Source organism: Aotus nancymaae, unplaced genomic scaffold, assembly GCF_030222135.1.
Source record: "Aotus nancymaae isolate 86718 unplaced genomic scaffold, 86718_ANA_hifiasm-v0.15.2.pri h1tg000108l, whole genome shotgun sequence".
Lineage (NCBI taxonomy): Eukaryota > Metazoa > Chordata > Mammalia > Primates > Aotidae > Aotus > Aotus nancymaae.
Genome location: NW_026988523.1, coordinates 32467813 through 32490845, shown reverse-complemented (window position 1 = coordinate 32490845; position 23033 = coordinate 32467813). Strand labels below are relative to the sequence as shown.

General features: G+C 52.4%; 4 protein-coding genes across 9 annotated transcripts in view; 1 reads left to right on the top strand and 3 right to left on the bottom strand.

The window, feature by feature from the left end:
• Nucleotides 1–1043: 1043 nt before the first annotated feature.
• LOC135272236 (leucine-rich repeat-containing protein 71-like) lies at nucleotides 1044–4582 on the top strand. The gene is made up of 8 exons (XM_064370456.1): nucleotides 1044–1057; nucleotides 1282–1417; nucleotides 1495–1578; nucleotides 1677–1766; nucleotides 2840–2987; nucleotides 3192–3287; nucleotides 4011–4099; nucleotides 4547–4582. Exons 1-8 carry the CDS (start codon nucleotides 1044–1046, stop codon nucleotides 4580–4582), a joined length of 693 nt encoding a protein of 230 aa, XP_064226526.1.
• On the bottom strand, nucleotides 4066–12048 carry LOC135272268 (rho guanine nucleotide exchange factor 11-like). 3 transcript variants are annotated; one of them, XM_064370549.1, is made up of 8 exons: nucleotides 11965–12048; nucleotides 10045–10106; nucleotides 8928–9149; nucleotides 8265–8627; nucleotides 7107–7202; nucleotides 5958–6190; nucleotides 5533–5728; nucleotides 4073–4867 (listed from the first exon to the last, which is right to left on the bottom strand). In XM_064370549.1, exons 1-8 carry the CDS (start codon nucleotides 12000–12002, stop codon nucleotides 4617–4619), a joined length of 1461 nt encoding a protein of 486 aa, XP_064226619.1. In that variant the 5' UTR covers nucleotides 12003–12048; the 3' UTR covers nucleotides 4073–4616. The 3 variants fall into 3 exon arrangements, with proteins under 3 accessions (XP_064226621.1, XP_064226619.1, XP_064226620.1); XM_064370550.1 differs by having other exon boundaries at nucleotides 4075–4867; nucleotides 8928–9146; XM_064370551.1 differs by lacking the exon at nucleotides 7107–7202 and having other exon boundaries at nucleotides 4066–4867.
• Nucleotides 12003–22935, bottom strand: LOC135272269 (rho guanine nucleotide exchange factor 11-like). Of its 4 annotated transcripts, none has more exons than XM_064370552.1 (9): nucleotides 22180–22935; nucleotides 20260–20321; nucleotides 19142–19378; nucleotides 18479–18841; nucleotides 17321–17416; nucleotides 16172–16404; nucleotides 15747–15942; nucleotides 15157–15185; nucleotides 12003–12091 (listed from the first exon to the last, which is right to left on the bottom strand). In XM_064370552.1, the coding sequence occupies exons 1-9, from the start codon at nucleotides 22215–22217 to the stop codon at nucleotides 12074–12076; spliced, it is 1272 nt and encodes a 423-aa protein (XP_064226622.1). In that variant the 5' UTR covers nucleotides 22218–22935; the 3' UTR covers nucleotides 12003–12073. The 4 variants fall into 4 exon arrangements, with proteins under 4 accessions (XP_064226622.1, XP_064226623.1, XP_064226624.1 ...); XM_064370553.1 differs by having other exon boundaries at nucleotides 19142–19363; nucleotides 22180–22934; XM_064370554.1 differs by having other exon boundaries at nucleotides 19142–19360; nucleotides 22180–22934.
• The window catches only part of LOC110567596 (rho guanine nucleotide exchange factor 11-like), a 48071-nt gene continuing 47255 nt past the window's right edge, over nucleotides 22218–23033 (bottom strand). The window contains 1 exon segment of the mRNA XM_064370548.1: nucleotides 22218–22306. Within this exon segment, the coding sequence (XP_064226618.1) occupies nucleotides 22289–22306 (18 nt within the window). The 3' untranslated portion in view covers nucleotides 22218–22288.

The window sequence follows — 23033 nt, the reverse complement described above, 5'->3', positions numbered from 1 at the left end:
ACTCATGGACATAAAGATGGCAACAATAGACACAGGGGACTAATAGACGAGGGAAGAAATTGAAGGGGTTAAGGGTGGAAAAACTACCTGTTGGGTTCTATGCTCACTATCTGGGTGATGGGCTTATTCATATTCAAGCCTCAGCATCACACAATACACCCTTGTAACACACCTACAAGTGTATACCCCTGTATTAGTCCATTCTTGCATTGCCATAAAGAACTATCTGAGACTGGGTAATTTAGAAAGAAAAGAGGTTTCATTGACTCACAGTTCCATAGGCTGTACAGGAAGCATGGCTGGGAAGGCCTCAGGAAACTTACAATTATGGCAGAAGGCAAAAAGGAAGCAGGCACATCTTCACGTGACAGAGCAGGACGAGAGCGAAGGTGGAAGTGCTACACACTCTTAACCAACAAGATCCTGTGAGAACTCACTCACTATCATGAGAACAGCAAGGGGGAAGTCTGCCCCCATGATCCAGTCACCTCCACCAGGCCCTCCTCCAACATTGAGGATGACAGTCTCACATGAGATTGGGTGGGAGCACATAACCAAACCATGTCAACTCCTGAATCTGAAATAAAAGTGGAAACTATAGAAAAGAAAAAAATAACAAAAAATTTTAAAAAGAAAAGTGAATTGCAAAGTTACCTAACCAAGAAGGGCATAGTCCACAGTACACACTTCAGGTTTGATTATAGAGAACAGTATAAAAAAGGGATAATTCTACCTATGGCAAAAAAATGCATAGCAAAGTTAAAAGGAGTTCTTTCCAGAGAACAGAATCAACACCTTAAAAGGAACTTCTGCCACTTCTGGTATATTGGAATGGGAAGAGTGTGGCTTCACAATGCCTGCCCAGTTGGATTTCAGAGTACCAAGGCCCAGTGGCTGCCATGTGTCACCATTATCTTCCTTTGCGCAGGGTAGTTTTGATTTAGTTTTCCTGTATCTGCATTGACATTGGATGCCGAGTGATAGGAAAAACGGCCCGTTTGTTTGCTTCATAATTCTCTGAACAAAAGGAGCCATAGGAAGACATGATGGACAGCATGTGAGACTCCCGGCCCTCACCCCTTCCTCTGGGGCTGCCTTGAAATCCCAAGCCATTTTTAGTCCCCAGCCGTCCTTGTCCCCCTACCATCTCGGCAAGGGCCCTCGATTCCTGCCCCTACATCCTCAGACCAGACGGCTCCTCAAGCCGTCAAGAGTCCTAAATTCCGGCGGACGCCCTGCACCGAGTTTCCAGCGACCCACATTCTCCCTCCGGCTGCCCAGGATCGCGCGCTTGTCTCTGCGCAACAACAACATCGATGACCGCGGGGCGCAACTCCTGGGCCAGGCGCTGTCCACGCTGCGCAGCTGCAACCGGACCCTCGTCTCGCTCAACCTGGGCTTCAACCACATCGCGGACGTGAGTGCGCAGCGGGGAGAGACCCGCTGGGAGCAGGTGCGGCTCGGGCGGCTCACGCCTCCCTGACCACCCCTTAGGGCCTCCGGCTTAACTGTTCCCTGCTCTGGCTGTCCCTGGCCCACAACCGCATCCAGGACAAGGGCGCCCTGAAGCTGGCGGAGGTGGGTGTGCCGATCAGGTGGGTCCGGGACGAGGACTGGCCGGGGGAGCCGACCCTGACTTCGCTGGCGTCCGACCTCGGGGCACCCGCCTTCCGCAGGTCCTGCGACCCTTCGAGCTGACGCACACTGAGGTGGTGGAGCGCCGGCGCCTCCTGCTGGAGAAAGGGACGCAGGAACGCTCGCGATCGGTGAGGAATCCCCAGGGCCCAGGCCCTCTAACCCTCGAGCCCACTTCCGAAGTCCGCTGCTTTTCGGCAAACTGGACATCCGGTTAAATCTCCATCCTCTGTCATGACTTTTTCCCTCCGACTTCTGCATAAACGTTTGCCAAGCCGCTGCTGGGCGGGCTCTAATTGCAGAACCACCCTATGGGCAGTTGAGTGTATTGGTTGAGAGACAGGACACTAGATTTAGACCATCTGGACCTGAAGTCCAGTTCATCCATATCCTAGCTTGTGACCTTGGGCATGTTACTAAACTTCTTCTTTTAATGGTAGAATATTTTGCTTTATTTCATTATGTGCAGGATATTTGGGATAACTAAACTTTTTTTTTTCTCTTGAGATGGAGTCTGGCTCTGTTGCCCAGGCTGGAGTGCAGTGGCACAATCTCGGCTCACTGCAACCTCCGCCTCCAGGGTTCAAGCTATTCGCCTGCCTCAACCACCTGAGTAGCTGGGATTACAGGTGTGTGCCACCAGGCCTGGCTAATTTTTGTATTTTTTAATAGAGACGGGGTTTCGCTGTGTTGACCAGGCTGGTCTCGAACTCCTGGTCTCAAGTGATCCGGCCCCTCTTGGCCTCCCAAAGTGTTGGGATTACAGGCATAAGCCACTGTGCCCGGCCTGTTATTTAACTTCTCCTTGCTTCAGTTTCTTCATCTGTAAGTGGGGATGACTGTACCTATTTCATGACTGTTGAGAGGATTTAATGACTTAATTCCTGCAATTCATTTAAAATAGCACCTGGCACTTAGCTCAATAAAAGTTAGCTGCTATTTTCCCCCCAGTATGACAGTCTGAGGTCCTGCCTCACCCTTTGTCTCACCCCCACCCAGGTCCCTCTGCTATTTCTATTTCTTCTCCAAAGCATCTCACCCCAGAGGAGTCCATTACAAATTATTGTAGCATTTAGGCAGGGAGGTGGGTGGGAGGTGCTGTCAGCTCCACTGCTCCCCAAGTACGGGTGCAGCTACCTTTCATGCCCCCATTGAGGAGGGGGCTCTGGCTTCTTCCTCCCTCCCTTCCCATTTGTGAGCACAGCCCTCCTCCTCGAGACACGGGGACTCCAAAACAGACTGTGAGAAGAGTCAGATGGTAGGGATCAGCAACAGCGCATTGGTGGACAAGACAGACAAGACGCAGGCAATGAAAACCCCTAAGGGCCTGGGCAAGAAAAAGGAGAAATCATGGGTAGGTGTGCAATGGGACAGAGCCTGGGTGCTGGATGGACAGCGGAGGGGACTTCCATCACGTGCAGAGGCGGTAGAGGGAAGAAGGCCACATGGGCCTTTGAATTCCCCCTAGAGCCTCCGGTCCTAACCCCTCTCCTTCCCTCACCACTGCTCATCCCCTCCAGAGGTGGGACTTGCACTTCTCTTCTCACATTCTCCACGGGAATTGACCAAGAAAGAGGAGAAGTCAGGGGCTGGGCAGTTGCCCGCACAAGGAACCCCTAAGAAAGAAGACGCCACAAAGGCAGGCAAGGGGAGTAAGTGCGGGCGCCCCTGGGCAGCACCTTCCCACATGGAGGAGGAAAGAGTGCTGGGCAGGGTGCAGGAGGCTGTTCTGGGCCTGAGCGCGCCTGCTTGGAGCTCACCTCACCATGTCTCTCTGGGCCTGATTTCCTTCTCACAGTGGGATGACGTGGGGAGCCTCATCCGGCCCGGATGTCCTGAGCCACTGCTCTCCACATCCCCTTCGTCGGAGCTGGAGCTCTGTGGCTCCGTCTTCAAAGAACCCACCCACCTAGCTGGGGTCCCCCTCCAGCCATTTCTTTTTTCTTTTTCTTCTTTTTTTTGAGATGGAGTCTCACTCTGTCGCCCAGGCTGGAGTGCACAGATGCGATCTCAGCTCACTGCAATCTCCGCCTCCTGGGTTCAAGCAATTCTCCTGTCCCAGCCTAGCCAGTAGCTGGGATTACAGGCATGCACCACCATGCCCTACTAACTTCTGTATTTTTAGTAGAGAAGGGGTTTCACTATATTGGCCAGGCTGGTTGAGAACTCCTGACCTCAGGTGATCCTCCCACTTTGGCCTCCCAAATTGCTGGTGTTGTGAGCTACGACGCCTGGCCCCCTCCAGCCATTTCTACTGCACCCAAACCCATGGTTGGGGGGTGTCTTTGCCTCACCTAGCCTGTTCTCTCTGGGGAGGGAGCCTGGGTGGTATCAGAAATGTGCACTGTGCATTCTGGCTCCTCTTCTGGCCCCAGAGATAACCATCCCTGAGCAGAAGCCAAGCAGGATAAAAGGGATCAAGATCGGGAGCAGAGAGAAGCGCAGCATCTTCCCAGAGTTGGAGGTAAGCTGCCGGGAGGAATGGAGGCAAAGGGCATACCCCTGGGATTCCAGGCTTGCCTGGTACCTCTCATCCCAGCCCCTCCTGGAATGTGGTCTCCAGCCCCATGCAGGTTAACTAGGAGATACAAGTGAACCCCCTCTTCCCTTAGCAGCTCCTTCCGTAACTGTCTCCAGCGCTCCAGGAACAGGAACAAAAAAGGTCAAAGTTATTTACAACAGCAAAGATGCACATACAATAAATGCATGTTTATAGGACCAAAGTGACAACGGGGAGGGGAGGCACCCACCTCCGCCTGGGGTCTTGTGGAGAAAGAGGGGAGGAAGAAAGTGCATTTACACAGAAGTCTCCTTCTGTCACTTGCATGTCTGAGGGCAGCGCACGTCCAGGCGTGCACGCGTACGCACGTGTATGGGGTGAGGGCAGCCGTGGTGATTGGGGGCCTTTCAGATGCAGTCAGCATCCTTAGGAGACACCAGGCCTTAGAGGGTTGGGCTAAGGGAGGGAAAAGACACTGAAACTAGACACTGAAACTTGACACTGATCTGGGCAGACCAAGCAACATGCTGGTCTCCCACAAGGCCTTGGCTGGATCCGAGTTTCCCCAACTGCCTCCTTCACAGTGAGGAGAGTTAGGATTCCCCCACCCTGGGTCCGGGCTCAGGCCAGTCCCTGAAGGAGTGGGGATGCAAGGGATTTGGTGGTTTGCACGGTTATGGTCCTGGTGATGTGGCTGCATCTGCTGCGCTCTCTTCCAGGGGGTGTCAGAGCCTGCGGGAGGAGGATGAAGGTGAGGAACTGGCCAGCCTGAGGCCACCGCTTCCACGTTTTGTCTAGAAAGTGTTCAGGCTCATGAGAGGAGCTCCTTCAGCACCTTCCCTCTCCTCCAGAAACCCTAGTTTCTTGTAGGGCTTGAAAAAGGGCTATCTACCGAACTCCACTTGCATCAGCCCCGAAAGCCCTTACGTCAAGTAGGTATGTGCCAAGTCTTCCTGAGTTACAACATAGCCTGGCCCACCCAGTATGGTTCTGCGCCATTTAATAAGCACGAGTCTTAGGCCAGCACTGCGGTGTGCACCTGCAAGCCCGTATCTCAAATATAATATATATAAACACACACATACACACACACACACACACACACACAAATAATGAAAATAATTAAAAAAAGGAAAAAAGTCTCAGATGTGACACCAGGCACCTCCTGGTTTGTTACCTCCATAGCACAAGGAATAAGAGGGCTCAATTCTAAGCTCCCCATTTTGCAGGGAAGCGTCTGTGGGGTCCCTCTCTGAAGCTGAGGGAATGAATTCGTTTCACTCAAGGGGAAACCAGACTCTCAGAACCACCATCTCTTACTGCTTGGCAATGTGTCCTCACAAATTGGGGGACCTCTCCCTGACGGCAGGTACTGAGAGGGACCTGGCTTCACTCACCATCCTCAGGGCAGGGTCCCAGTTCATGGCTGTTCCCGGAGTCAGAAGCCAGGGGCTCCTTAGTGGGAGGTGAGAGGGAGCCATCTGTCCATCGAGCTGCTGCTGCTTCTGTGTGGAAACTGCCCACAGGCATGCTGCCACCAGACGACTCTCCCCCAAGGGACTTGGGCAGCTCTCTGTGGGCCAGCACCATGTCCTGGAAGAGTTGGCGGGGGATTGTCTGCTCAAGTCCTTCTATTGCTAAGGCCCCTGGGGAAGGGGTCACACTCTGATCTGTGCTGGGCCTTGGGGAAGGGGGTGTGATTTAAGGGTGGTTGGGTGAGCTGGGGGAAGATCCCTGGGCCAGGACAGGATCTAGGGCTCATAGGGAATGGTTTTGGGGTGATGGACTGGAGTCTTGCAGGGACAAGCCCTGTTTCCCTCACCTTGAGCCTGTTGAGCTTGATGGTGAGCTGCTCGATGGTATGGAAGATCATGCCCACATCCCTGAAGCTTTGGGGAGAGCGTCTTGGATCTCCATTGCCTCCCTGCAGCTGAGGCTGAGGCTCTATCTGCCCTGCAGGGAGGCTGGCAGGCTGAGGGGGGCTCGTGGGTGCCCCTGAAAGGTCGGTGCTTGAGTCCAGAGGTCCTGCTGGCATGCTGACATAAAAGCAGTTCCCTGTCCCCACAAGAAGAGAAAAGTGATCAGGAGGCAAACAGAGAAGTTGGAGCTATCCCCCCGCTCCCGTGGGGTTCCCCAGCTGCTTGATAGTGCAGGCCAGGCAGCCCTCTCCATGTGAAGTCTGAGCACATGGGCCTTGCTCACTGTCTGCCAGCCCCCTAAAAGCCCTGGTCCCCAGCCTTTCTAGACGGTACGTTGCTCAGTCTGGCCCCAACCTGGGGGAGATGCTGAGCAGTGAACTCAAGGGAGAAGTGTCGGGCTGCAGTGTTTTGTTTGGGGAAATGGGAGTGGCTCCCCCTCCTTGAGTAAACAGATCAGGGGCTGGTTTCAGGCTCTTCTTCTAAAAGGAGCAGGCAGCAGCCCTCTCACCCTGCCTGACTCCAGCTCTGGATGAACTGCAGCCCTGCCCTGCTCCTCTGCCACCCATGCCACGAGCCTCTGGAGGTCCCTCGACCCAACCGAGGGGTGTCAGAGACAGCTGGAGGAAAGATTTGGAGGGTTCCTGACAGGCAGGAAGCTCAGAGAACCACTGTGGAACCTGGGAGGCCCTTTCAGCTGCTTTCCACAGTGACACTGGAGTGGCGTCTGGGGTGGGGAAGCAGCTGCTCGAACATCAGGTGAAGGACACTGGGCTCCTGGCACCAGGCCAGGCTTCCCTGCCCCTCTCACAACTGCACGCTGGTGTTTATCCCTGCTGCTCTAAACGGGAGCCTGGACAGGTGGCTTCTTAAGGCTGGACGGACAGCACAGGGACCATCCACGTCCTTAGGTCCACATCTTCCTCCTCCCCTTTCTGGGCAGCTGAGGGAGCTGGTGGGTGTGTGTGTGTGACCACGGGCAGGGGTCCGGCTCTGCCCTCAGGTCCCACACGCCAGTCCTGGCCTGTCTTTGGCTCCGAGGAGAAAGTTATTACCCGTAGCCTTTGTTCCGCTTTCCACTTCAGGCGGCTCAGGCTCTGACTGGCCACTCTCTGGTAGTGCAGGGACAACCTTGCTGCCTGCCACCTCAGCTGCACCGACACCACCACCACCAGGAAGAGGAGAGACCGAAAGACAAGGAAAGGGAAGGGAGAGCGAGCAGGAAGGAGAGAGGGCAGGAGGTGGGGGCAGGGGAGGAGAAAACGGGAAGAACAAGGTGAACACAAGATCATACACGATGACATCCCGGGCAGCGCGGAGAAGTTTCCACCAATTCACCGAGAGAGAGAAGGAAGGTCAGTTCCCAGAAACCCAGGAGACAGGCAGGCCTCGGGCAGATGGAATGAAAAATGCTACTGGAAGGGAGGCAGAGCGGAGCCCCAGGGGAGGGCAGGAAGCCCCTGCCGCGAGACCCCCAGCGTGGAACCCCACCCCGTGCATGCCCCAGGCTTTGTTCTGTCTTTCTTGCCACCCTCTCAGACTAGCCCACTCTTCCCGGGGTGGGGACCTTCCTCCTTGGGCTCACTGCTTGGGCCAGGCAAACCTGTCTGCCTCCCTGCGGGCTTGTCTCCGCTTTTCTTGTCTCAAGGCCGCCCGTGGTGCTCCCCAACCTTGACTGCCTTCCTGTCACCTTGCTCACTCCCCAGACCCCTCACTCGCCAGGTGTCTTCCCAGCCTCGTCCTCCACACCCTCTAGTCCCAGCTGCCACCTCTGTTGCCCGCGGCGCTGTCGCCTGGCGTGAGGGGCTGCGTGCCCCTGCCCTGTCTGTCCGGGGCTGAGGCTCCTGGGAAGGGCAGCTCTTTTCCCCGGGACCAGAAGCGCAGTGAGGAGCGCTAACAGAGACCGGTTCTGGTAGTTGGTTTGTGCCAGGCAGAAAGAAATGTCCTTATGTGTTACAAAATGAAGTTGAGCGATGATTCACAATTTTCTCTAAAGCCACGCAGATATTAAGCGGCAGAGCTAAGCTCTGAATCTCCACTGTCCACCTCCAAAGCCTGCCTGATATCGGCGTGTCCCCTTCTTCCAGGACCCAGTGTAGGTCTCTGCTCACACGACACCCAGGGGGAATACAGGGAAGGAAGCAGCTGTCCCGAAGACTTATCTCACCTAGCAAGGGTGCTTCCCCCGTACTGGACATGCCCATTTATTTTACCTTTTCTCACAACTTTGTAACCTCCTGCTGCCTCTGTGCTTGAAGCCTCTTCAGTCGGATTCCCATCCAGTTCTGGAGACTCCCATATCCCAGAATTTCTGGTCCTTGGGGGTAGATCTTCCGGAGAACGGAGAGCCACGTCCTCCTGCTCTGGCCGTTCCCCCTTCGGCCCTGGAAGCTGGGTGTTGTCCCCTTCACCCCCAGGGAGGGCTTGCCCTGGGGAGCCTGGGTCCCGGGGGTGAGAGGTGACGCTGATGACAGAAGGTGTGGGTGTCACGTCGTCCTCGGGCTCCCGGGCATCCTGAGTTTCCATGCTGAGACCTGGCAGCAGGATCCACAGGACCAGGCGTCGCAGGTTCTCCACTGGAGGTGAAACAGGGTGATGTCTTCCCAGCACGGGACTGCACACCACGTCAGAAGGATCGTTGTGTTGCATCACCGACCCCACCCAAGGTGGTGACCTCAGGCACAGGTAGAGCTGGAGGGCTCTGGCCAACTAGCTGGTGGGGGTTGGCTGGGCAATGACATTTGTCGCCGCATCCACCTCTCCTCAAGCACACCAGGGAGAGCCTTTGGGAAGGTGGAGGGTGCAGGCGCCTGTCAGTTTACATAGGCTGTGCGACTGGGGACCAGAGGCTGACGCCAGGGCCTTGAGGCACTCACCATCTTCCAGAGCAGAATCAGTGAGGCCTTCCATGAACAGAGGGTCTGGGAAGGCCAGGTGGATGGGGTTCCTTGTCCTGACGCCCCGGTTCTCTCCATCCAGGGATGTGGAAGGGCAAGGCAGGACACCCAGTTCCTCCTCCTCCGCACTGCCTTCCTGCTTAGGGTCCTCCAACAGGACCGGGTGCTTCCCTTGGACCCTCTGCTCGGGCCCAGTACCTGCTTTGGATGAGAAGACTGCCAGGCAGGGAAAGGGAGAGGGCACGTATGAGAGAGCCCGTGTGCAGCTTTGGAGCCAAGGGGCTGGAACACCGAGTCATTCTACCATTGTCACTGGACACTTCCTTTGGCCGGCACTGTCCCAGGCTCTAAGCATACAACAGTAAGCAAAACAAAAAGATCCCTGCCCATGCTGAGCATACATTCTAGTGGAGGGACACACAAAAATAGACACTTCAGTCAGTTATGCAGTCTGTTAGAAGGCGCTAACTTCCACGGGAAAGAAGAAAACAACAGAGTAGGGCGTGAGGGCTGGGCAGTGCTGGCGTTAAACAGATTGCGTGAAGGGGACACAGGAACAGACGCGAAGGAGGTGCGGCGTTAGGAGGAAAAGCATTCTAAGCAGAAGGAAACAACAGGGACCCAGCCAGGAAGCCTGAAATTTCTCCTGAAACCTAAGACCCCAGGTTACTCCACACACAAGCTCTCAATGAGAACGCCGTCCCCTCTACCAATCCCATCACGGTAAGTGCATGTGAAGCCTTTTGAGCGCCCCGGCCCCCCATGTTTCCCATTCCTGTAGCTGCGGCACGCATCTCTCTCCCCAGCAGTAATCCCTGGCTGGAGGATGCAGGGGACCCCGTCAGGCTGCTCCTCTTCCTACACGGCTGATGCCATCACCCAGAGAGGCTGGGTGGGAATCTCTGGTCAGGTGAGTTCACACTTGCCTAAGTCTATTCAGTCTGCTCTCCTTCCTCCTCCAGACTCTTTCTCCCACCCTGTTTCTTCTATACTCTTCATCAAAAACTCACACCCTGGGCCCTGATGGCCTCTCCCATCACCCCCACACTCACACCCAACCTGTGCTGGCTCCCACTGCACAGTTCAGGGCCCTTACCTCCAGGCAGCTCCCCAGGTTCAGGTTCACCATGGAACACGTCTGAGTCATCCAGTTCTACCCTGAAGGAGGAAACCAACCCAGGGTGAGATGTCATGAGATTCCATCATGGACTCCTGTGTTAGAATGGGCGATGGAGTAGGATCTGAGGACGGTGTGGGGCCTCCTCACCTGGCTGGTTTGCATGGCAACCCAGTGAGGGGGGCTGCTGGCTGAGCTTCTCTGGTCCCCTACCACAGGAATCACATAACTTGTGTATTAATTAACAAAATCTTTTTTTTTTTTTTTCAACAAAATCTTTAAATAAGTGTTAAGCTGAAAAAAGGCTTCAGATAAACAGAAGGAGTAACCTGCACTCAAGCAGGAAAGCTTGACTCACGGTTTGATGATCAGTTATTTCTTTCTTTTTTTTTTTTTTGAGATGGAGTCTTGCTCTGTCACCCAGGCTGGAGTGCAGTGGTGCAATCTCGGCTCACTGCAACCTCCACCTCTTGGGTTTAAGCGATTCTCTTGCCTCAGTCTCCCGAGTAGCTAGGATTATAGGCGGTTGCCACCATGCCTGGCTAATTCTTTTGTAGTTTTAGTAGAGACGGGGTTTCACCATGTTGGCCAGGCTGGTCTTGAACTCCTGACCTCAAGTGATCCACCCACCTCGGCCTCCCAAAGTGCTGGGATTACAGGTGTGAGCCACTGTGCCTGGCCTGGCAATTAGTTGTTTCAAAGGCAAAATAGGCCAGGTGCACTGGCTCATGCCTATGATCCTAGCACTTTGGGAGGCTCAGGCAGGAAGACTGCTGTGGTCGGGAGTTTGAGACCAATCTGGGCAACTTAAGACTGTCTAAAAAAAAAAAAAATTAGCCAGGTGCATGCCTGTATCCCTAGTTACTCAGGAGGCTGAGATGGGAGCATCTCTTGTGCCCAGGGGTTTGAGGCTGCAGTGAGCTATAACTGTACCACTGTACTCCAGCCTGGGTAACAGAGCAAGACCCTGTCTCAAAAAAAAAAAAAAAAAATCAAAGGCAAAATGGCTTGAATATCCAGACTACTACGTGCTGACTTGCTTTCATGCCTGCCTGTACTCCACCTCAATGGCTCTCAGGCTTGAGTGTACACAAGCATTATTCCCCCCTATAAGACCATATGACTATACCTTGAGGGTGACTTAAATAATTTGCATGAATACTTCTGACTACAGGCATTTGATTTTAAGTGTTGGCTGTAGGATTTTAGACATGACTTGATTGTTGTCATGCTACAGTCAAGAGCAAGGAAGTCCAAGAATATGTTTTCATGCCAGACAAGGACTCTAGTTAGAACCTGACCAGGAAGGAGAATATGAGAGATGCCAGTGTCTCAATCCCTTTTTCCTTCTTAAAAGGAAAAAACAATTCATTTGTAATCAATCCACTTGGCCTCTCTTTGCTGAGGTGGACATGATGCCTATAGTTACATCCCTGGTCGTTAAAGTACCCAGCAGAACCTCATCTCTGGCTCTCTTTTTCACATACAGACAGGAAACGACTTTCTTTTGCCTGCTGGGTCTTTATTTCTCAGGATTTCCTCTTGCCCCCACTATAGTCTTCCTTATCCTTGTCACTGAGGGTTTCCTGATTAACTGCTTTATAATATCTAGCTGGATCTTAGACGAAGGCTACTGAGTCGTCAGGTGGTAAATCCAAAGGGAATTTTAGAAGCGTGTCGTTCTTGGGCTGGAAGTCGGGGATATTCTTGCTCTCCTACTGGCCTGCTCACCAGCAAACAATGTGTCTCCTGAAGATACTGGGGCTGGGGAGGAAGTTCTGTACAGGGAGCTTAGAGGCTAGTGGAGATGGGTAAGGTAGCTGGAATGAAACCCTAGCATCAGCCCCACCCAGGCCCTACTCTTTGAGCAGCTGGCAAGTCCCATCCAGCCACTGCTACCTGTCACTCTCCAGCAGGTCCTCGGGAAAGCTTCCCATCAAGTGTCGCCGGGTCCCAGGTTCTGGGGCGTCATGCTGCTGAATGTTCTCAAAGTGCTGAATGATGTGCCTCACACTGCCTGGTTTGACTAGAAGCAAAAAGGAAATGAAGGATGCTAGGCTTGCTGTTCAGGGATCGCTTCTCAGACCCTGACTCCCCCAGATCCCAGCAGACAGAGCAATGAGCAAGCGTGGATGAGGACAGCACCAGACCAAGAGTCAGGAGATGCGCCCTGGTCCCGGCTCTCCTATGAATTCGCCGTGTGGCCCTGGGCAGTCATGCTACCTTTCTGGGTCTATTCTTTCCTCATGTGCAAAATGAGAGGGTTTGGAAGTCTATTTTCCATAAATGTTCTTTTGGCTCTCATATTATTACAATAATGCTTCTGCTTGAAAGTCACAATTAGGTTTTTCCTACGAGCCACATACAGTTTAAAAAAATAGCCAGGAAGACCAAAGCACATCTACATGTAATTTGACCATGTTGCCAAAATATATCAGGTGTTTCTCAAATTTAAATGAATTTTAGAGTTCATTATTTCTGTTTCTCTCTGTCTCTCCTTCCTGTCCTTTCTGCCCTTCTCTGGCCTCCATCACTACAGAATCAGACTCTCTAGTACCGTGAGAGATGACCTAGGAGGAACAGAGGAAAGACTTCACTGGCATTCAAACTCCAGCCCCCTTTCAAAGCTAAGGCAGAAGAGAGCTGTTCTTGTTCAGACAGACAGGGCAGAAGAGAGAGTGAAAAGGCACAGGTAGTGCCATCTAGAGCCCCTGGAGAAATCAGACCCATTGTTCCATGGCTCTCGGCAGGAGGGAAGAGAGATAAGGAATTCACCTTCAAGTCAACTAGCTCAGTTCTCAGCCCAGCCCAGCGATGCTAGAACAGGGGTGGGCTAGAGATGCTGGCTGTCTGAGACCAGCGGGAAGGATGAGTGGAAATGAGGAGGCAATAGCAACAGCTCAGGGTCTGGGCCTTGATCCTAACCATACTAAGAGTTCTGCCGATGACTTCAGAGATTCTGACATCTGAAGTCATGGGCAAACTTATAAATATACAATCTTACAAATCTGTCTCAAAATCTGACTTTCATAAGAAAATTTCTAAGTCAGAGAGAACAGAAAAAAAAAAAAAAATTTAGCTGCTGTTTTCAAAGTCTACAGCTCCACAGCCTTTAGGCAAGTGACTAGGGAATATTTTTCTAAAACTGTGTAAGTGGCTGTGTGTGCATATTATAGGAACAAGGGCTACTAACATCACTCTTGTTTTGGAGATTAAGAGCAGATTCGCCTGTGCCAGCCTGAATGTGCACCTGGGTCTTGAAACCATGCAGATGCCAGGGTCAGCTGAGCAGACACAGCCCTGAGCCGCCTTGGCTGGGTGGTGATGTGGGAGTCTGGGAACATCCTATAATGGAAAGCCAACAGGCTGAGTCCCCTCTTCCCTTTCCCATGGGCCACTTGGAAAACACTCAGTTGTGCTCTAGATAGAGTTATACCTGACCTGTGGCAAGAAACAGGTGTAGCCCTGAGATCTGGTATAACCGAATGACCCAGAGTAATGGGAAAAACAGGTAGAAGGAAATGCATTTTTAAAAAGAGCCAAGTTATTAGGCACATGGTGCCTCATGCCTACAATCCCAGCATTTTGGGAGGCCAAGGCAGGAGGATCACTTGAGCCCAGGAATTTGAGACCAGGCTGGGCAATATAGTGAGACCCTGTCTCAACAAAAGTAAATTAGTCAGGTGTGGTGATATACGCCTGTGGTCCCAGATACTTGGAAGGCTGAGGTGGGAGGATTGCTTGAGCTGAGGAGTTCAAGGCTGTAGTAAGCTATGATTACACCATTGCACTCCAGCCTGGGTGACAGGGCTTGCAAGACCCTGTCTCAAAAAAAACAAAAAACCAAAAGAAAAATAAAAAACCCAAAAAACAAAACTGAGGACTGGATTTCAAGGCCATTCTTTTTTCCCCATTGTTTTATAAACTTTTTTTCATTAATTCCTTATTTTTACTGCTTAAAATGGCATAGAGTCTAGGAGTTTAGTAACTTTTAAAATAATTTTGAATATTTTTCATTGTCACTTTTACATAAAATAAATTGTAGTAACAGAATAATTTCCTGATTGCGTCCCACTGCTCCCCCCCCCCTCTCTCTCTCTGTCTCTCTCTCTCTCTCTCTCTCTCTCTTTACTGTAGAGCCTAGAGAGTGTGAATCAAGTGCATGCACATGGACCTTATTAACAGGAAATGAACTTGGTGCGTTCTGGAACACTTCACTGTAGGCGCTAAGCTTCTCGTGCGTTAATATGTATCACATTAATGTTTTAAATACATAGATTCTGGAAGATATGAGGTCCTTTAAAAGACATTAAGGGTCATTCTTTTTTCACTGCCGTGGTTACGCGGTGCCGGTAGTTAAAAGTCAAGAGAGATGGAGGTGCTACACTGAAGGGCTTAAGTAGATGATAGGAACAAAAATACCCAGGAGAAAAAATTGTTAGAGACTCCTACTTTACTTTAAAAAAAAAAACCACTTTCAAAAATGAGAATTTTTATTATTATTTTAACTAAAAACAAAAATCTGAGGCACTGGCTGGGCGTGGTGCCTTGCACCTGTAATCCCAGCACTCTGGGAGGCCAAGGTGGGCAGATCACTTGAGGTCAGGAGTGAGAATATGTCTCCAAAAAAAATTTAAAACAAAATCTGAGGTGCTCTGCTTCACTGCAAGACCCTTCAATGTGTGAGGATTCCTCTCATTTATATAGAACTCTGGATTTTTGGAATGCTCATCCATGGAGATGTGACTGAATAATAGAGAAAAGGCCTCCAGCTGTGAAAAAACTGCCAGAGGAACCAGAAGTCTAGCCTTGGCCACAACTACCAGAAGGAGCTGTCCCTGCAGAAGAAGGGGCACTGCCCCCTGAAACTCTGGGTTAGGAGACAAGGTCTGGTACCTGGCATGAGGGTGGTGCCCTCCCCAACCCCTCACAGGGTTTGCAGCACACAGCAGCTTTAGCAACAAAGAGCAATGCATAAGAGAAATGGAGAGGAGAAAGAAAGGGAGGGAAGAGGAACAGAAAAGACAGGATTTGGGAGATGGAAACTCAATGCTAATGCAAAGACAAACCCAAAGAAAATGGTCCTTTTACCTTCCACAGGGACAAGGGAATATGAAATGCTAAAAGAAAAACCAAAACAGAAGTAAACCATTAAAAGTCACATCAATGTTTTAAGAATCAAAATACAAGTTACATCAAGCCAGAAAATGAAAAGGTAGTGGCAAAAATCAAGGCTATGTGCCAAGTCTTCCTGAGTTACAACATAGCCTGGCCCACCCAGTATGGTTCTGCGCCATTTAATAAGCACGAGTCTTAGGCCAGCACTGCGGTGTGCACCTGCAAGCCCGTATCTCAAATATAATATATATAAACACACACACACACACACACAAATAATGAAAATAATTAAAAAAAGGAAAAAAGTCTCAGATGTGACACCAGGCTCCTCCTGGTTTGTTACCTCCATAGCACAAGGAATAAGAGGGCTCAATTCTAAGCTCCCCATTTTGCAGGGAAGCGTCTGTGGGGTCCCTCTCTGAAGCTGAGGGAATGAATTCGTTTCACTCAAGGGGAAACCAGACTCTCAGAACCACCATCTCTTACTGCTTGGCAATGTGTCCTCACAAATTGGGGGACCTCTCCCTGACGGCAGGTACTGAGAGGGACCTGGCTTCACTCACCATCCTCAGGGCAGGGTCCCAGTTCATGGCTGTTCCCGGAGTCAGAAGCCAGGGGCTCCTTAGTGGGAGGTGAGAGGGAGCCATCTGTCCATCGAGCTGCTGCTGCTTCTGTGTGGAAACTGCCCACAGGCATGCTGCCACCAGACGACTCTCCCCCAAGGGACTTGGGCAGCTCTCTGTGGGCCAGCACCATGTCCTGGAAGAGTTGGTGGGGGATTGTCTGCTCAAGTCCTTCTATTGCTAAGGCCCCTGGGGAAGGGGTCACACTCTGATCTGTGCTGGGCCTTGGGGAAGGGGGTGTGATTTAAGGGTGGTTGGGTGAGCTGGGGGAAGATCCCTGGGCCAGGACAGGATCTAGGGCTCATAGGGAATGGTTTTGGGGTGATGGACTGGAGTCTTGCAGGGACAAGCCCTGTTTCCCTCACCTTGAGCCTGTTGAGCTTGATGGTGAGCTGCTCGATGGTATGGAAGATCATGCCCACATCCCTGAAGCTTTGGGGAGAGCGTCTTGGATCTCCATTGCCTCCCTGCAGCTGAGGCTGAGGCTCTATCTGCCCTGCAGGGAGGCTGGCAGGCTGAGGGGGGCTCGTGGGTGCCCCTGAAAGGTCGGTGCTTGAGTCCAGAGGTCCTGCTGGCATGCTGACATAAAAGCAGTTCCCTGTCCCCACAAGAAGAGAAAAGTGATCAGGAGGCAAACAGAGAAGTTGGAGCTATCCCCCCGCTCCCGTGGGGTTCCCCAGCTGCTTGATAGTGCAGGCCAGGCAGCCCTCTCCATGTGAAGTCTGAGCACATGGGCCTTGCTCACTGTCTGCCAGCCCCCTAAAAGCCCTGGTCCCCAGCCTTTCTAGACGGTACGTTGCTCAGTCTGGCCCCAACCTGGGGGAGATGCTGAGCAGTGAACTCAAGGGAGAAGTGTCGGGCTGCAGTGTTTTGTTTGGGGAAATGGGAGTGGCTCCCCCTCCTTGAGTAAACAGATCAGGGGCTGGTTTCAGGCTCTTCTTCTAAAAGGAGCAGGCAGCAGCCCTCTCACCCTGCCTGACTCCAGCTCTGGATGAACTGCAGCCCTGCCCTGCTCCTCTGCCACCCATGCCACGAGCCTCTGGAGGTCCCTCGACCCAACCGAGGGGTGTCAGAGACAGCTGGAGGAAAGATTTGGAGGGTTCCTGACAGGCAGGAAGCTCAGAGAACCACTGTGGAACCTGGGAGGCCCTTTCAGCTGCTTTCCACAGTGACACTGGAGTGGCGTCTGGGGTGGGGAAGCAGCTGCTCGAACATCAGGTGAAGGACACTGGGCTCCTGGCACCAGGCCAGGCTTCCCTGCCCCTCTCACAACTGCACGCTGGTGTTTATCCCTGCTGCTCTAAACGGGAGCCTGGACAGGTGGCTTCTTAAGGCTGGACGGACAGCACAGGGACCATCCACGTCCTTAGGTCCACATCTTCCTCCTCCCCTTTCTGGGCAGCTGAGGGAGCTGGTGGGTGTGTGTGTGTGACCACGGGCAGGGGTCCGGCTCTGCCCTCAGGTCCCACACGCCAGTCCTGGCCTGTCTTTGGCTCCGAGGAGAAAGTTATTACCCGTAGCCTTTGTTCCGCTTTCCACTTCAGGCGGCTCAGGCTCTGACTGGCCACTCTCTGGTAGTGCAGGGACAACCTTGCTGCCTGCCACCTCAGCTGCACCGACACCACCACCACCAGGAAGAGGAGAGACCGAAAGACAAGGAAAGGGAAGGGAGAGCGAGCAGGAAGGAGAGAGGGCAGGAGGTGGGGGCAGGGGAGGAGAAAACGGGAAGAACAAGGTGAACACAAGATCATACACGATGACATCCCGGGCAGCGCGGAGAAGTTTCCACCAATTCACCGAGAGAGAGAAGGAAGGTCAGTTCCCAGAAACCCAGGAGACAGGCAGGCCTCGGGCAGATGGAATGAAAAATGCTACTGGAAGGGAGGCAGAGCGGAGCCCCAGGGGAGGGCAGGAAGCCCCTGCCGCGAGACCCCCAGCGTGGAACCCCACCCCGTGCATGCCCCAGGCTTTGTTCTGTCTTTCTTGCCACCCTCTCAGACTAGCCCACTCTTCCCGGGGTGGGGACCTTCCTCTTTGGGCTCACTGCTTGGGCCAGGCAAACCTGTCTGCCTCCCTGCGGGCTTGTCTCCGCTTTTCTTGTCTCAAGGCCGCCCGTGGTGCTCCCCAACCTTGGCTGCCTTCCTGTCACCTTGCTCACTCCCCAGACCCCTCACTCGCCAGGTGTCTTCCCAGCCTCGTCCTCCACACCCTCTAGTCCCAGCTGCCACCTCTGTTGCCCGTGGCGCTGTTGCCTGGCGTGAGGGGCTGCGTGCCCCTGCCCTGTCTGTCCGGGGCTGAGGCTCCTGGGAAGGGTGGCTCTTTTCCCCGGGACCAGAAGCGCAGTGAGGAGCGCTAACAGAGACCGGTTCTGGTAGTTGGTTTGTGCCAGGCAGAAAGAAATGTCCTTATGTGTTACAAAATGAAGTTGAGCGATGATTCACAATTTTCTCTAAAGCCACGCAGATATTAAGCGGCAGAGCTAAGCTCTGAATCTCCACTGTCCACCTCCAAAGCCTGCCTGATATCGGCGTGTCCCCTTCTTCCAGGACCCAGTGTAGGTCTCTGCTCACACGACACCCAGGGGGAATACAGGGAAGGAAGCAGCTGTCCCGAAGACTTATCTCACCTAGCAAGGGTGCTTCCCCCGCACTGGACATGCCCATTTATTTTACCTTTTCTCACAACTTTGTAACCTCCTGCTGCCTCTGTGCTTGAAGCCTCTTCAGCCGGATTCGCATCCAGTTCTGGAGACTCCCATATCCCAGAATTTCTGGTCCTTGGGGGTAGATCTTCCGGAGAACGGAGAGCCACGTCCTCCTGCTCTGGCCGTTCCCCCTTCGGCCCTGGAAGCTGGGTGTTGTCCCCTTCACCCCCAGGGAGGGCTTGCCCTGGGGAGCCTGGGTCCCGGGGGTGAGAGGTGACGCTGATGACAGAAGGTGTGGGTGTCACGTCGTCCTCGGGCTCCCGGGCATCCTGAGTTTCCATGCTGAGACCTGGCAGCAGGATCCACAGGACCAGGCGTCGCAGGTTCTCCACTGGAGGTGAAACAGGGTGATGTCTTCCCAGCACGGGACTGCACACCACGTCAGAAGGATCGTTGTGTTGCATCACCGACCCCACCCAAGGTGGTGACCTCAGGCACAGGTAGAGCTGGAGGGCTCTGGCCAACTAGCTGGTGGGGGTTGGCTGGGCAATGACATTTGTCGCCGCATCCACCTCTCCTCAAGCACACCAGGGAGAGCCTTTGGGAAGGTGGAGGGTGCAGGCGCCTGTCAGTTTACATAGGCTGTGCGACTGGGGACCAGAGGCTGACGCCAGGGCCTTGAGGCACTCACCATCTTCCAGAGCAGAATCAGTGAGGCCTTCCATGAACAGAGGGTCTGGGAAGGCCAGGTGGATGGGGTTCCTTGTCCTGACGCCCCGGTTCTCTCCATCCAGGGATGTGGAAGGGCAAGGCAGGACACCCAGTTCCTCCTCCTCCGCACTGCCTTCCTGCTTAGGGTCCTCCAACAGGACCGGGTGCTTCCCTTGGACCCTCTGCTCGGGCCCAGTACCTGCTTTGGATGAGAAGACTGCCAGGCAGGGAAAGGGAGAGGGCACGTATGGGAGAGCCCGTGTGCAGCTTTGGAGCCAAGGGGCTGGGAACACCGAGTCATTCTACCATTGTCACTGGACACTTCCTTTGGCCGGCACTGTCCCAGGCTCTAAGCATACAACAGTAAGCAAAACAAAAAGATCCCTGCCCATGCTAAGCATACATTCTAGTGGAGGGACACACAAAAATAGACACTTCAGTCAGTTATGCAGTCTGTTAGAAGGCGCTAACTTCCACGGGAAAGAAGAAAACAACAGAGTAGGGCGTGAGGGCTGGGCAGTGCTGGCGTTAAACAGATTGCGTGAAGGGGACACAGGAACAGACGCGAAGGAGGTGCGGCGTTAGGAGGAAAAGCATTCTAAGCAGAAGGAAACAACAGGGACCCAGCCAGGAAGCCTGAAATTTCTCCTGAAACCTAAGACCCCAGGTTACTCCACACACAAGCTCTCAATGAGAACGCCGTCCCCTCTACCAATCCCATCACGGTAAGTGCATGTGAAGCCTTTTGAGCGCCCCGGCCCCCCATGTTTCCCATTCCTGTAGCTGCGGCACGCATCTCTCTCCCCAGCAGTAATCCCTGGCTGGAGGATGCAGGGGACCCCGTCAGGCTGCTCCTCTTCCTACACGGCTGATGCCATCACCCAGAGAGGCTGGGTGGGAATCTCTGGTCAGGTGAGTTCACACTTGCCTAAGTCTATTCAGTCTGCTCTCCTTCCTCCTCCAGACTCTTTCTCCCACCCTGTTTCTTCTATACTCTTCATCAAAAACTCACACCCTGGGCCCTGATGGCCTCTCCCATCACCCCCACACTCACACCCAACCTGTGCTGGCTCCCACTGCACAGTTCAGGGCCCTTACCTCCAGGCAGCTCCCCAGGTTCAGGTTCACCATGGAACACGTCTGAGTCATCCAGTTCTACCCTGAAGGAGGAAACCAACCCAGGGTGAGATGTCATGAGATTCCATCATGGACTCCTGTGTTAGAATGGGCGATGGAGTAGGATCTGAGGACGGTGTGGGGCCTCCTCACCTGGCTGGTTTGCATGGCAACCCAGTGAGGGGGGCTGCTGGCTGAGCTTCTCTGGTCCCCTACCACAGGAATCACATAACTTGTGTATTAATTAACAAAATCTTTTTTTTTTTTTTTCAACAAAATCTTTAAATAAGTGTTAAGCTGAAAAAAGGCTTCAGATAAACAGAAGGAGTAACCTGCACTCAAGCAGGAAAGCTTGACTCACGGTTTGATGATCAGTTATTTCTTTCTTTTTTTTTTTTTTGAGATGGAGTCTTGCTCTGTCACCCAGGCTGGAGTGCAGTGGTGCAATCTCGGCTCACTGCAACCTCCACCTCTTGGGTTTAAGCGATTCTCTTGCCTCAGTCTCCCGAGTAGCTAGGATTATAGGCGGTTGCCACCATGCCTGGCTAATTCTTTTGTAGTTTTAGTAGAGACGGGGTTTCACCATGTTGGCCAGGCTGGTCTTGAACTCCTGACCTCAAGTGATCCACCCACCTCGGCCTCCCAAAGTGCTGGGATTACAGGTGTGAGCCACTGTGCCTGGCCTGGCAATTAGTTGTTTCAAAGGCAAAATAGGCCAGGTGCACTGGCTCATGCCTATGATCCTAGCACTTTGGGAGGCTCAGGCAGGAAGACTGCTGTGGTCGGGAGTTTGAGACCAATCTGGGCAACTTAAGACTGTCTAAAAAAAAAAAAAATTAGCCAGGTGCATGCCTGTATCCCTAGTTACTCAGGAGGCTGAGATGGGAGCATCTCTTGTGCCCAGGGGTTTGAGGCTGCAGTGAGCTATAACTGTACCACTGTACTCCAGCCTGGGTAACAGAGCAAGACCCTGTCTCAAAAAAAAAAAAAAAAAATCAAAGGCAAAATGGCTTGAATATCCAGACTACTACGTGCTGACTTGCTTTCATGCCTGCCTGTACTCCACCTCAATGGCTCTCAGGCTTGAGTGTACACAAGCATTATTCCCCCCTATAAGACCATATGACTATACCTTGAGGGTGACTTAAATAATTTGCATGAATACTTCTGACTACAGGCATTTGATTTTAAGTGTTGGCTGTAGGATTTTAGACATGACTTGATTGTTGTCATGCTACAGTCAAGAGCAAGGAAGTCCAAGAATATGTTTTCATGCCAGACAAGGACTCTAGTTAGAACCTGACCAGGAAGGAGAATATGAGAGATGCCAGTGTCTCAATCCCTTTTTCCTTCTTAAAAGGAAAAAACAATTCATTTGTAATCAATCCACTTGGCCTCTCTTTGCTGAGGTGGACATGATGCCTATAGTTACATCCCTGGTCGTTAAAGTACCCAGCAGAACCTCATCTCTGGCTCTCTTTTTCACATACAGACAGGAAACGACTTTCTTTTGCCTGCTGGGTCTTTATTTCTCAGGATTTCCTCTTGCCCCCACTATAGTCTTCCTTATCCTTGTCACTGAGGGTTTCCTGATTAACTGCTTTATAATATCTAGCTGGATCTTAGACGAAGGCTACTGAGTCGTCAGGTGGTAAATCCAAAGGGAATTTTAGAAGCGTGTCGTTCTTGGGCTGGAAGTCGGGGATATTCTTGCTCTCCTACTGGCCTGCTCACCAGCAAACAATGTGTCTCCTGAAGATACTGGGGCTGGGGAGGAAGTTCTGTACAGGGAGCTTAGAGGCTAGTGGAGATGGGTAAGGTAGCTGGAATGAAACCCTAGCATCAGCCCCACCCAGGCCCTACTCTTTGAGCAGCTGGCAAGTCCCATCCAGCCACTGCTACCTGTCACTCTCCAGCAGGTCCTCGGGAAAGCTTCCCATCAAGTGTCGCCGGGTCCCAGGTTCTGGGGCGTCATGCTGCTGAATGTTCTCAAAGTGCTGAATGATGTGCCTCACACTGCCTGGTTTGACTAGAAGCAAAAAGGAAATGAAGGATGCTAGGCTTGCTGTTCAGGGATCGCTTCTCAGACCCTGACTCCCCCAGATCCCAGCAGACAGAGCAATGAGCAAGCGTGGATGAGGACAGCACCAGACCAAGAGTCAGGAGATGCGCCCTGGTCCCGGCTCTCCTATGAATTCGCCGTGTGGCCCTGGGCAGTCATGCTACCTTTCTGGGTCTATTCTTTCCTCATGTGCAAAATGAGAGGGTTTGGAAGTCTATTTTCCATAAATGTTCTTTTGGCTCTCATATTATTACAATAATGCTTCTGCTTGAAAGTCACAATTAGGTTTTTCCTACGAGCCACATACAGTTTAAAAAAATAGCCAGGAAGACCAAAGCACATCTACATGTAATTTGACCATGTTGCCAAAATATATCAGGCGTTTCTCAAATTTAAATGAATTTTAGAGTTCATTATTTCTGTTTCTCTCTGTCTCTCCTTCCTGTCCTTTCTGCCCTTCTCTGGCCTCCATCACTACAGAATCAGACTCTCTAGTACCGTGAGAGATGACCTAGGAGGAACAGAGGAAAGACTTCACTGGCATTCAAACTCCAGCCCCCTTTCAAAGCTAAGGCAGAAGAGAGCTGTTCTTGTTCAGACAGACAGGGCAGAAGAGAGAGTGAAAAGGCACAGGTAGTGCCATCTAGAGTCCCTGGAGAAATCAGACCCACTGTTCCATGGCTCTCGGCAGGAG

Bases quoted from the DNA above. Each gene is read 5' to 3' on its own strand.
- LOC135272236 (XM_064370456.1), top strand. The intron at 3,288-4,010 runs GTAAGTGCGGGC...TTCTGGCCCCAG, and splicing joins CACAAAGGCAGGCAAGGGGA to AGATAACCATCCCTGAGCAG. The intron at 4,100-4,546 runs GTAAGCTGCCGG...GGGGCCTTTCAG, and splicing joins GCATCTTCCCAGAGTTGGAG to ATGCAGTCAGCATCCTTAGG.
- LOC135272268 (XM_064370549.1), bottom strand. From the start codon at position 12,002: ATGGGAAGCTTTCCCGAGGACCTGCTGGAGAGTGACAG. The intron at 7,203-8,264 runs GTAAAATAAATG...GTGTCGGTGCAG, and splicing joins TTACAAAGTTGTGAGAAAAG to CTGAGGTGGCAGGCAGCAAG. The intron at 4,868-5,532 runs GTGAGTGAAGCC...CTCCTCCCGCAG, and splicing joins GGGACCCTGCCCTGAGGATG to GCTCTGACACCCCCTGGAAG.
- LOC135272269 (XM_064370552.1), bottom strand. From the start codon at position 22,217: ATGGGAAGCTTTCCCGAGGACCTGCTGGAGAGTGACAG. The intron at 17,417-18,478 runs GTAAAATAAATG...GTGTCGGTGCAG, and splicing joins TTACAAAGTTGTGAGAAAAG to CTGAGGTGGCAGGCAGCAAG. The intron at 16,405-17,320 runs GTAATAACTTTC...TTGTGGGGACAG, and splicing joins AAGCGGAACAAAGGCTACGG to GGAACTGCTTTTATGTCAGC.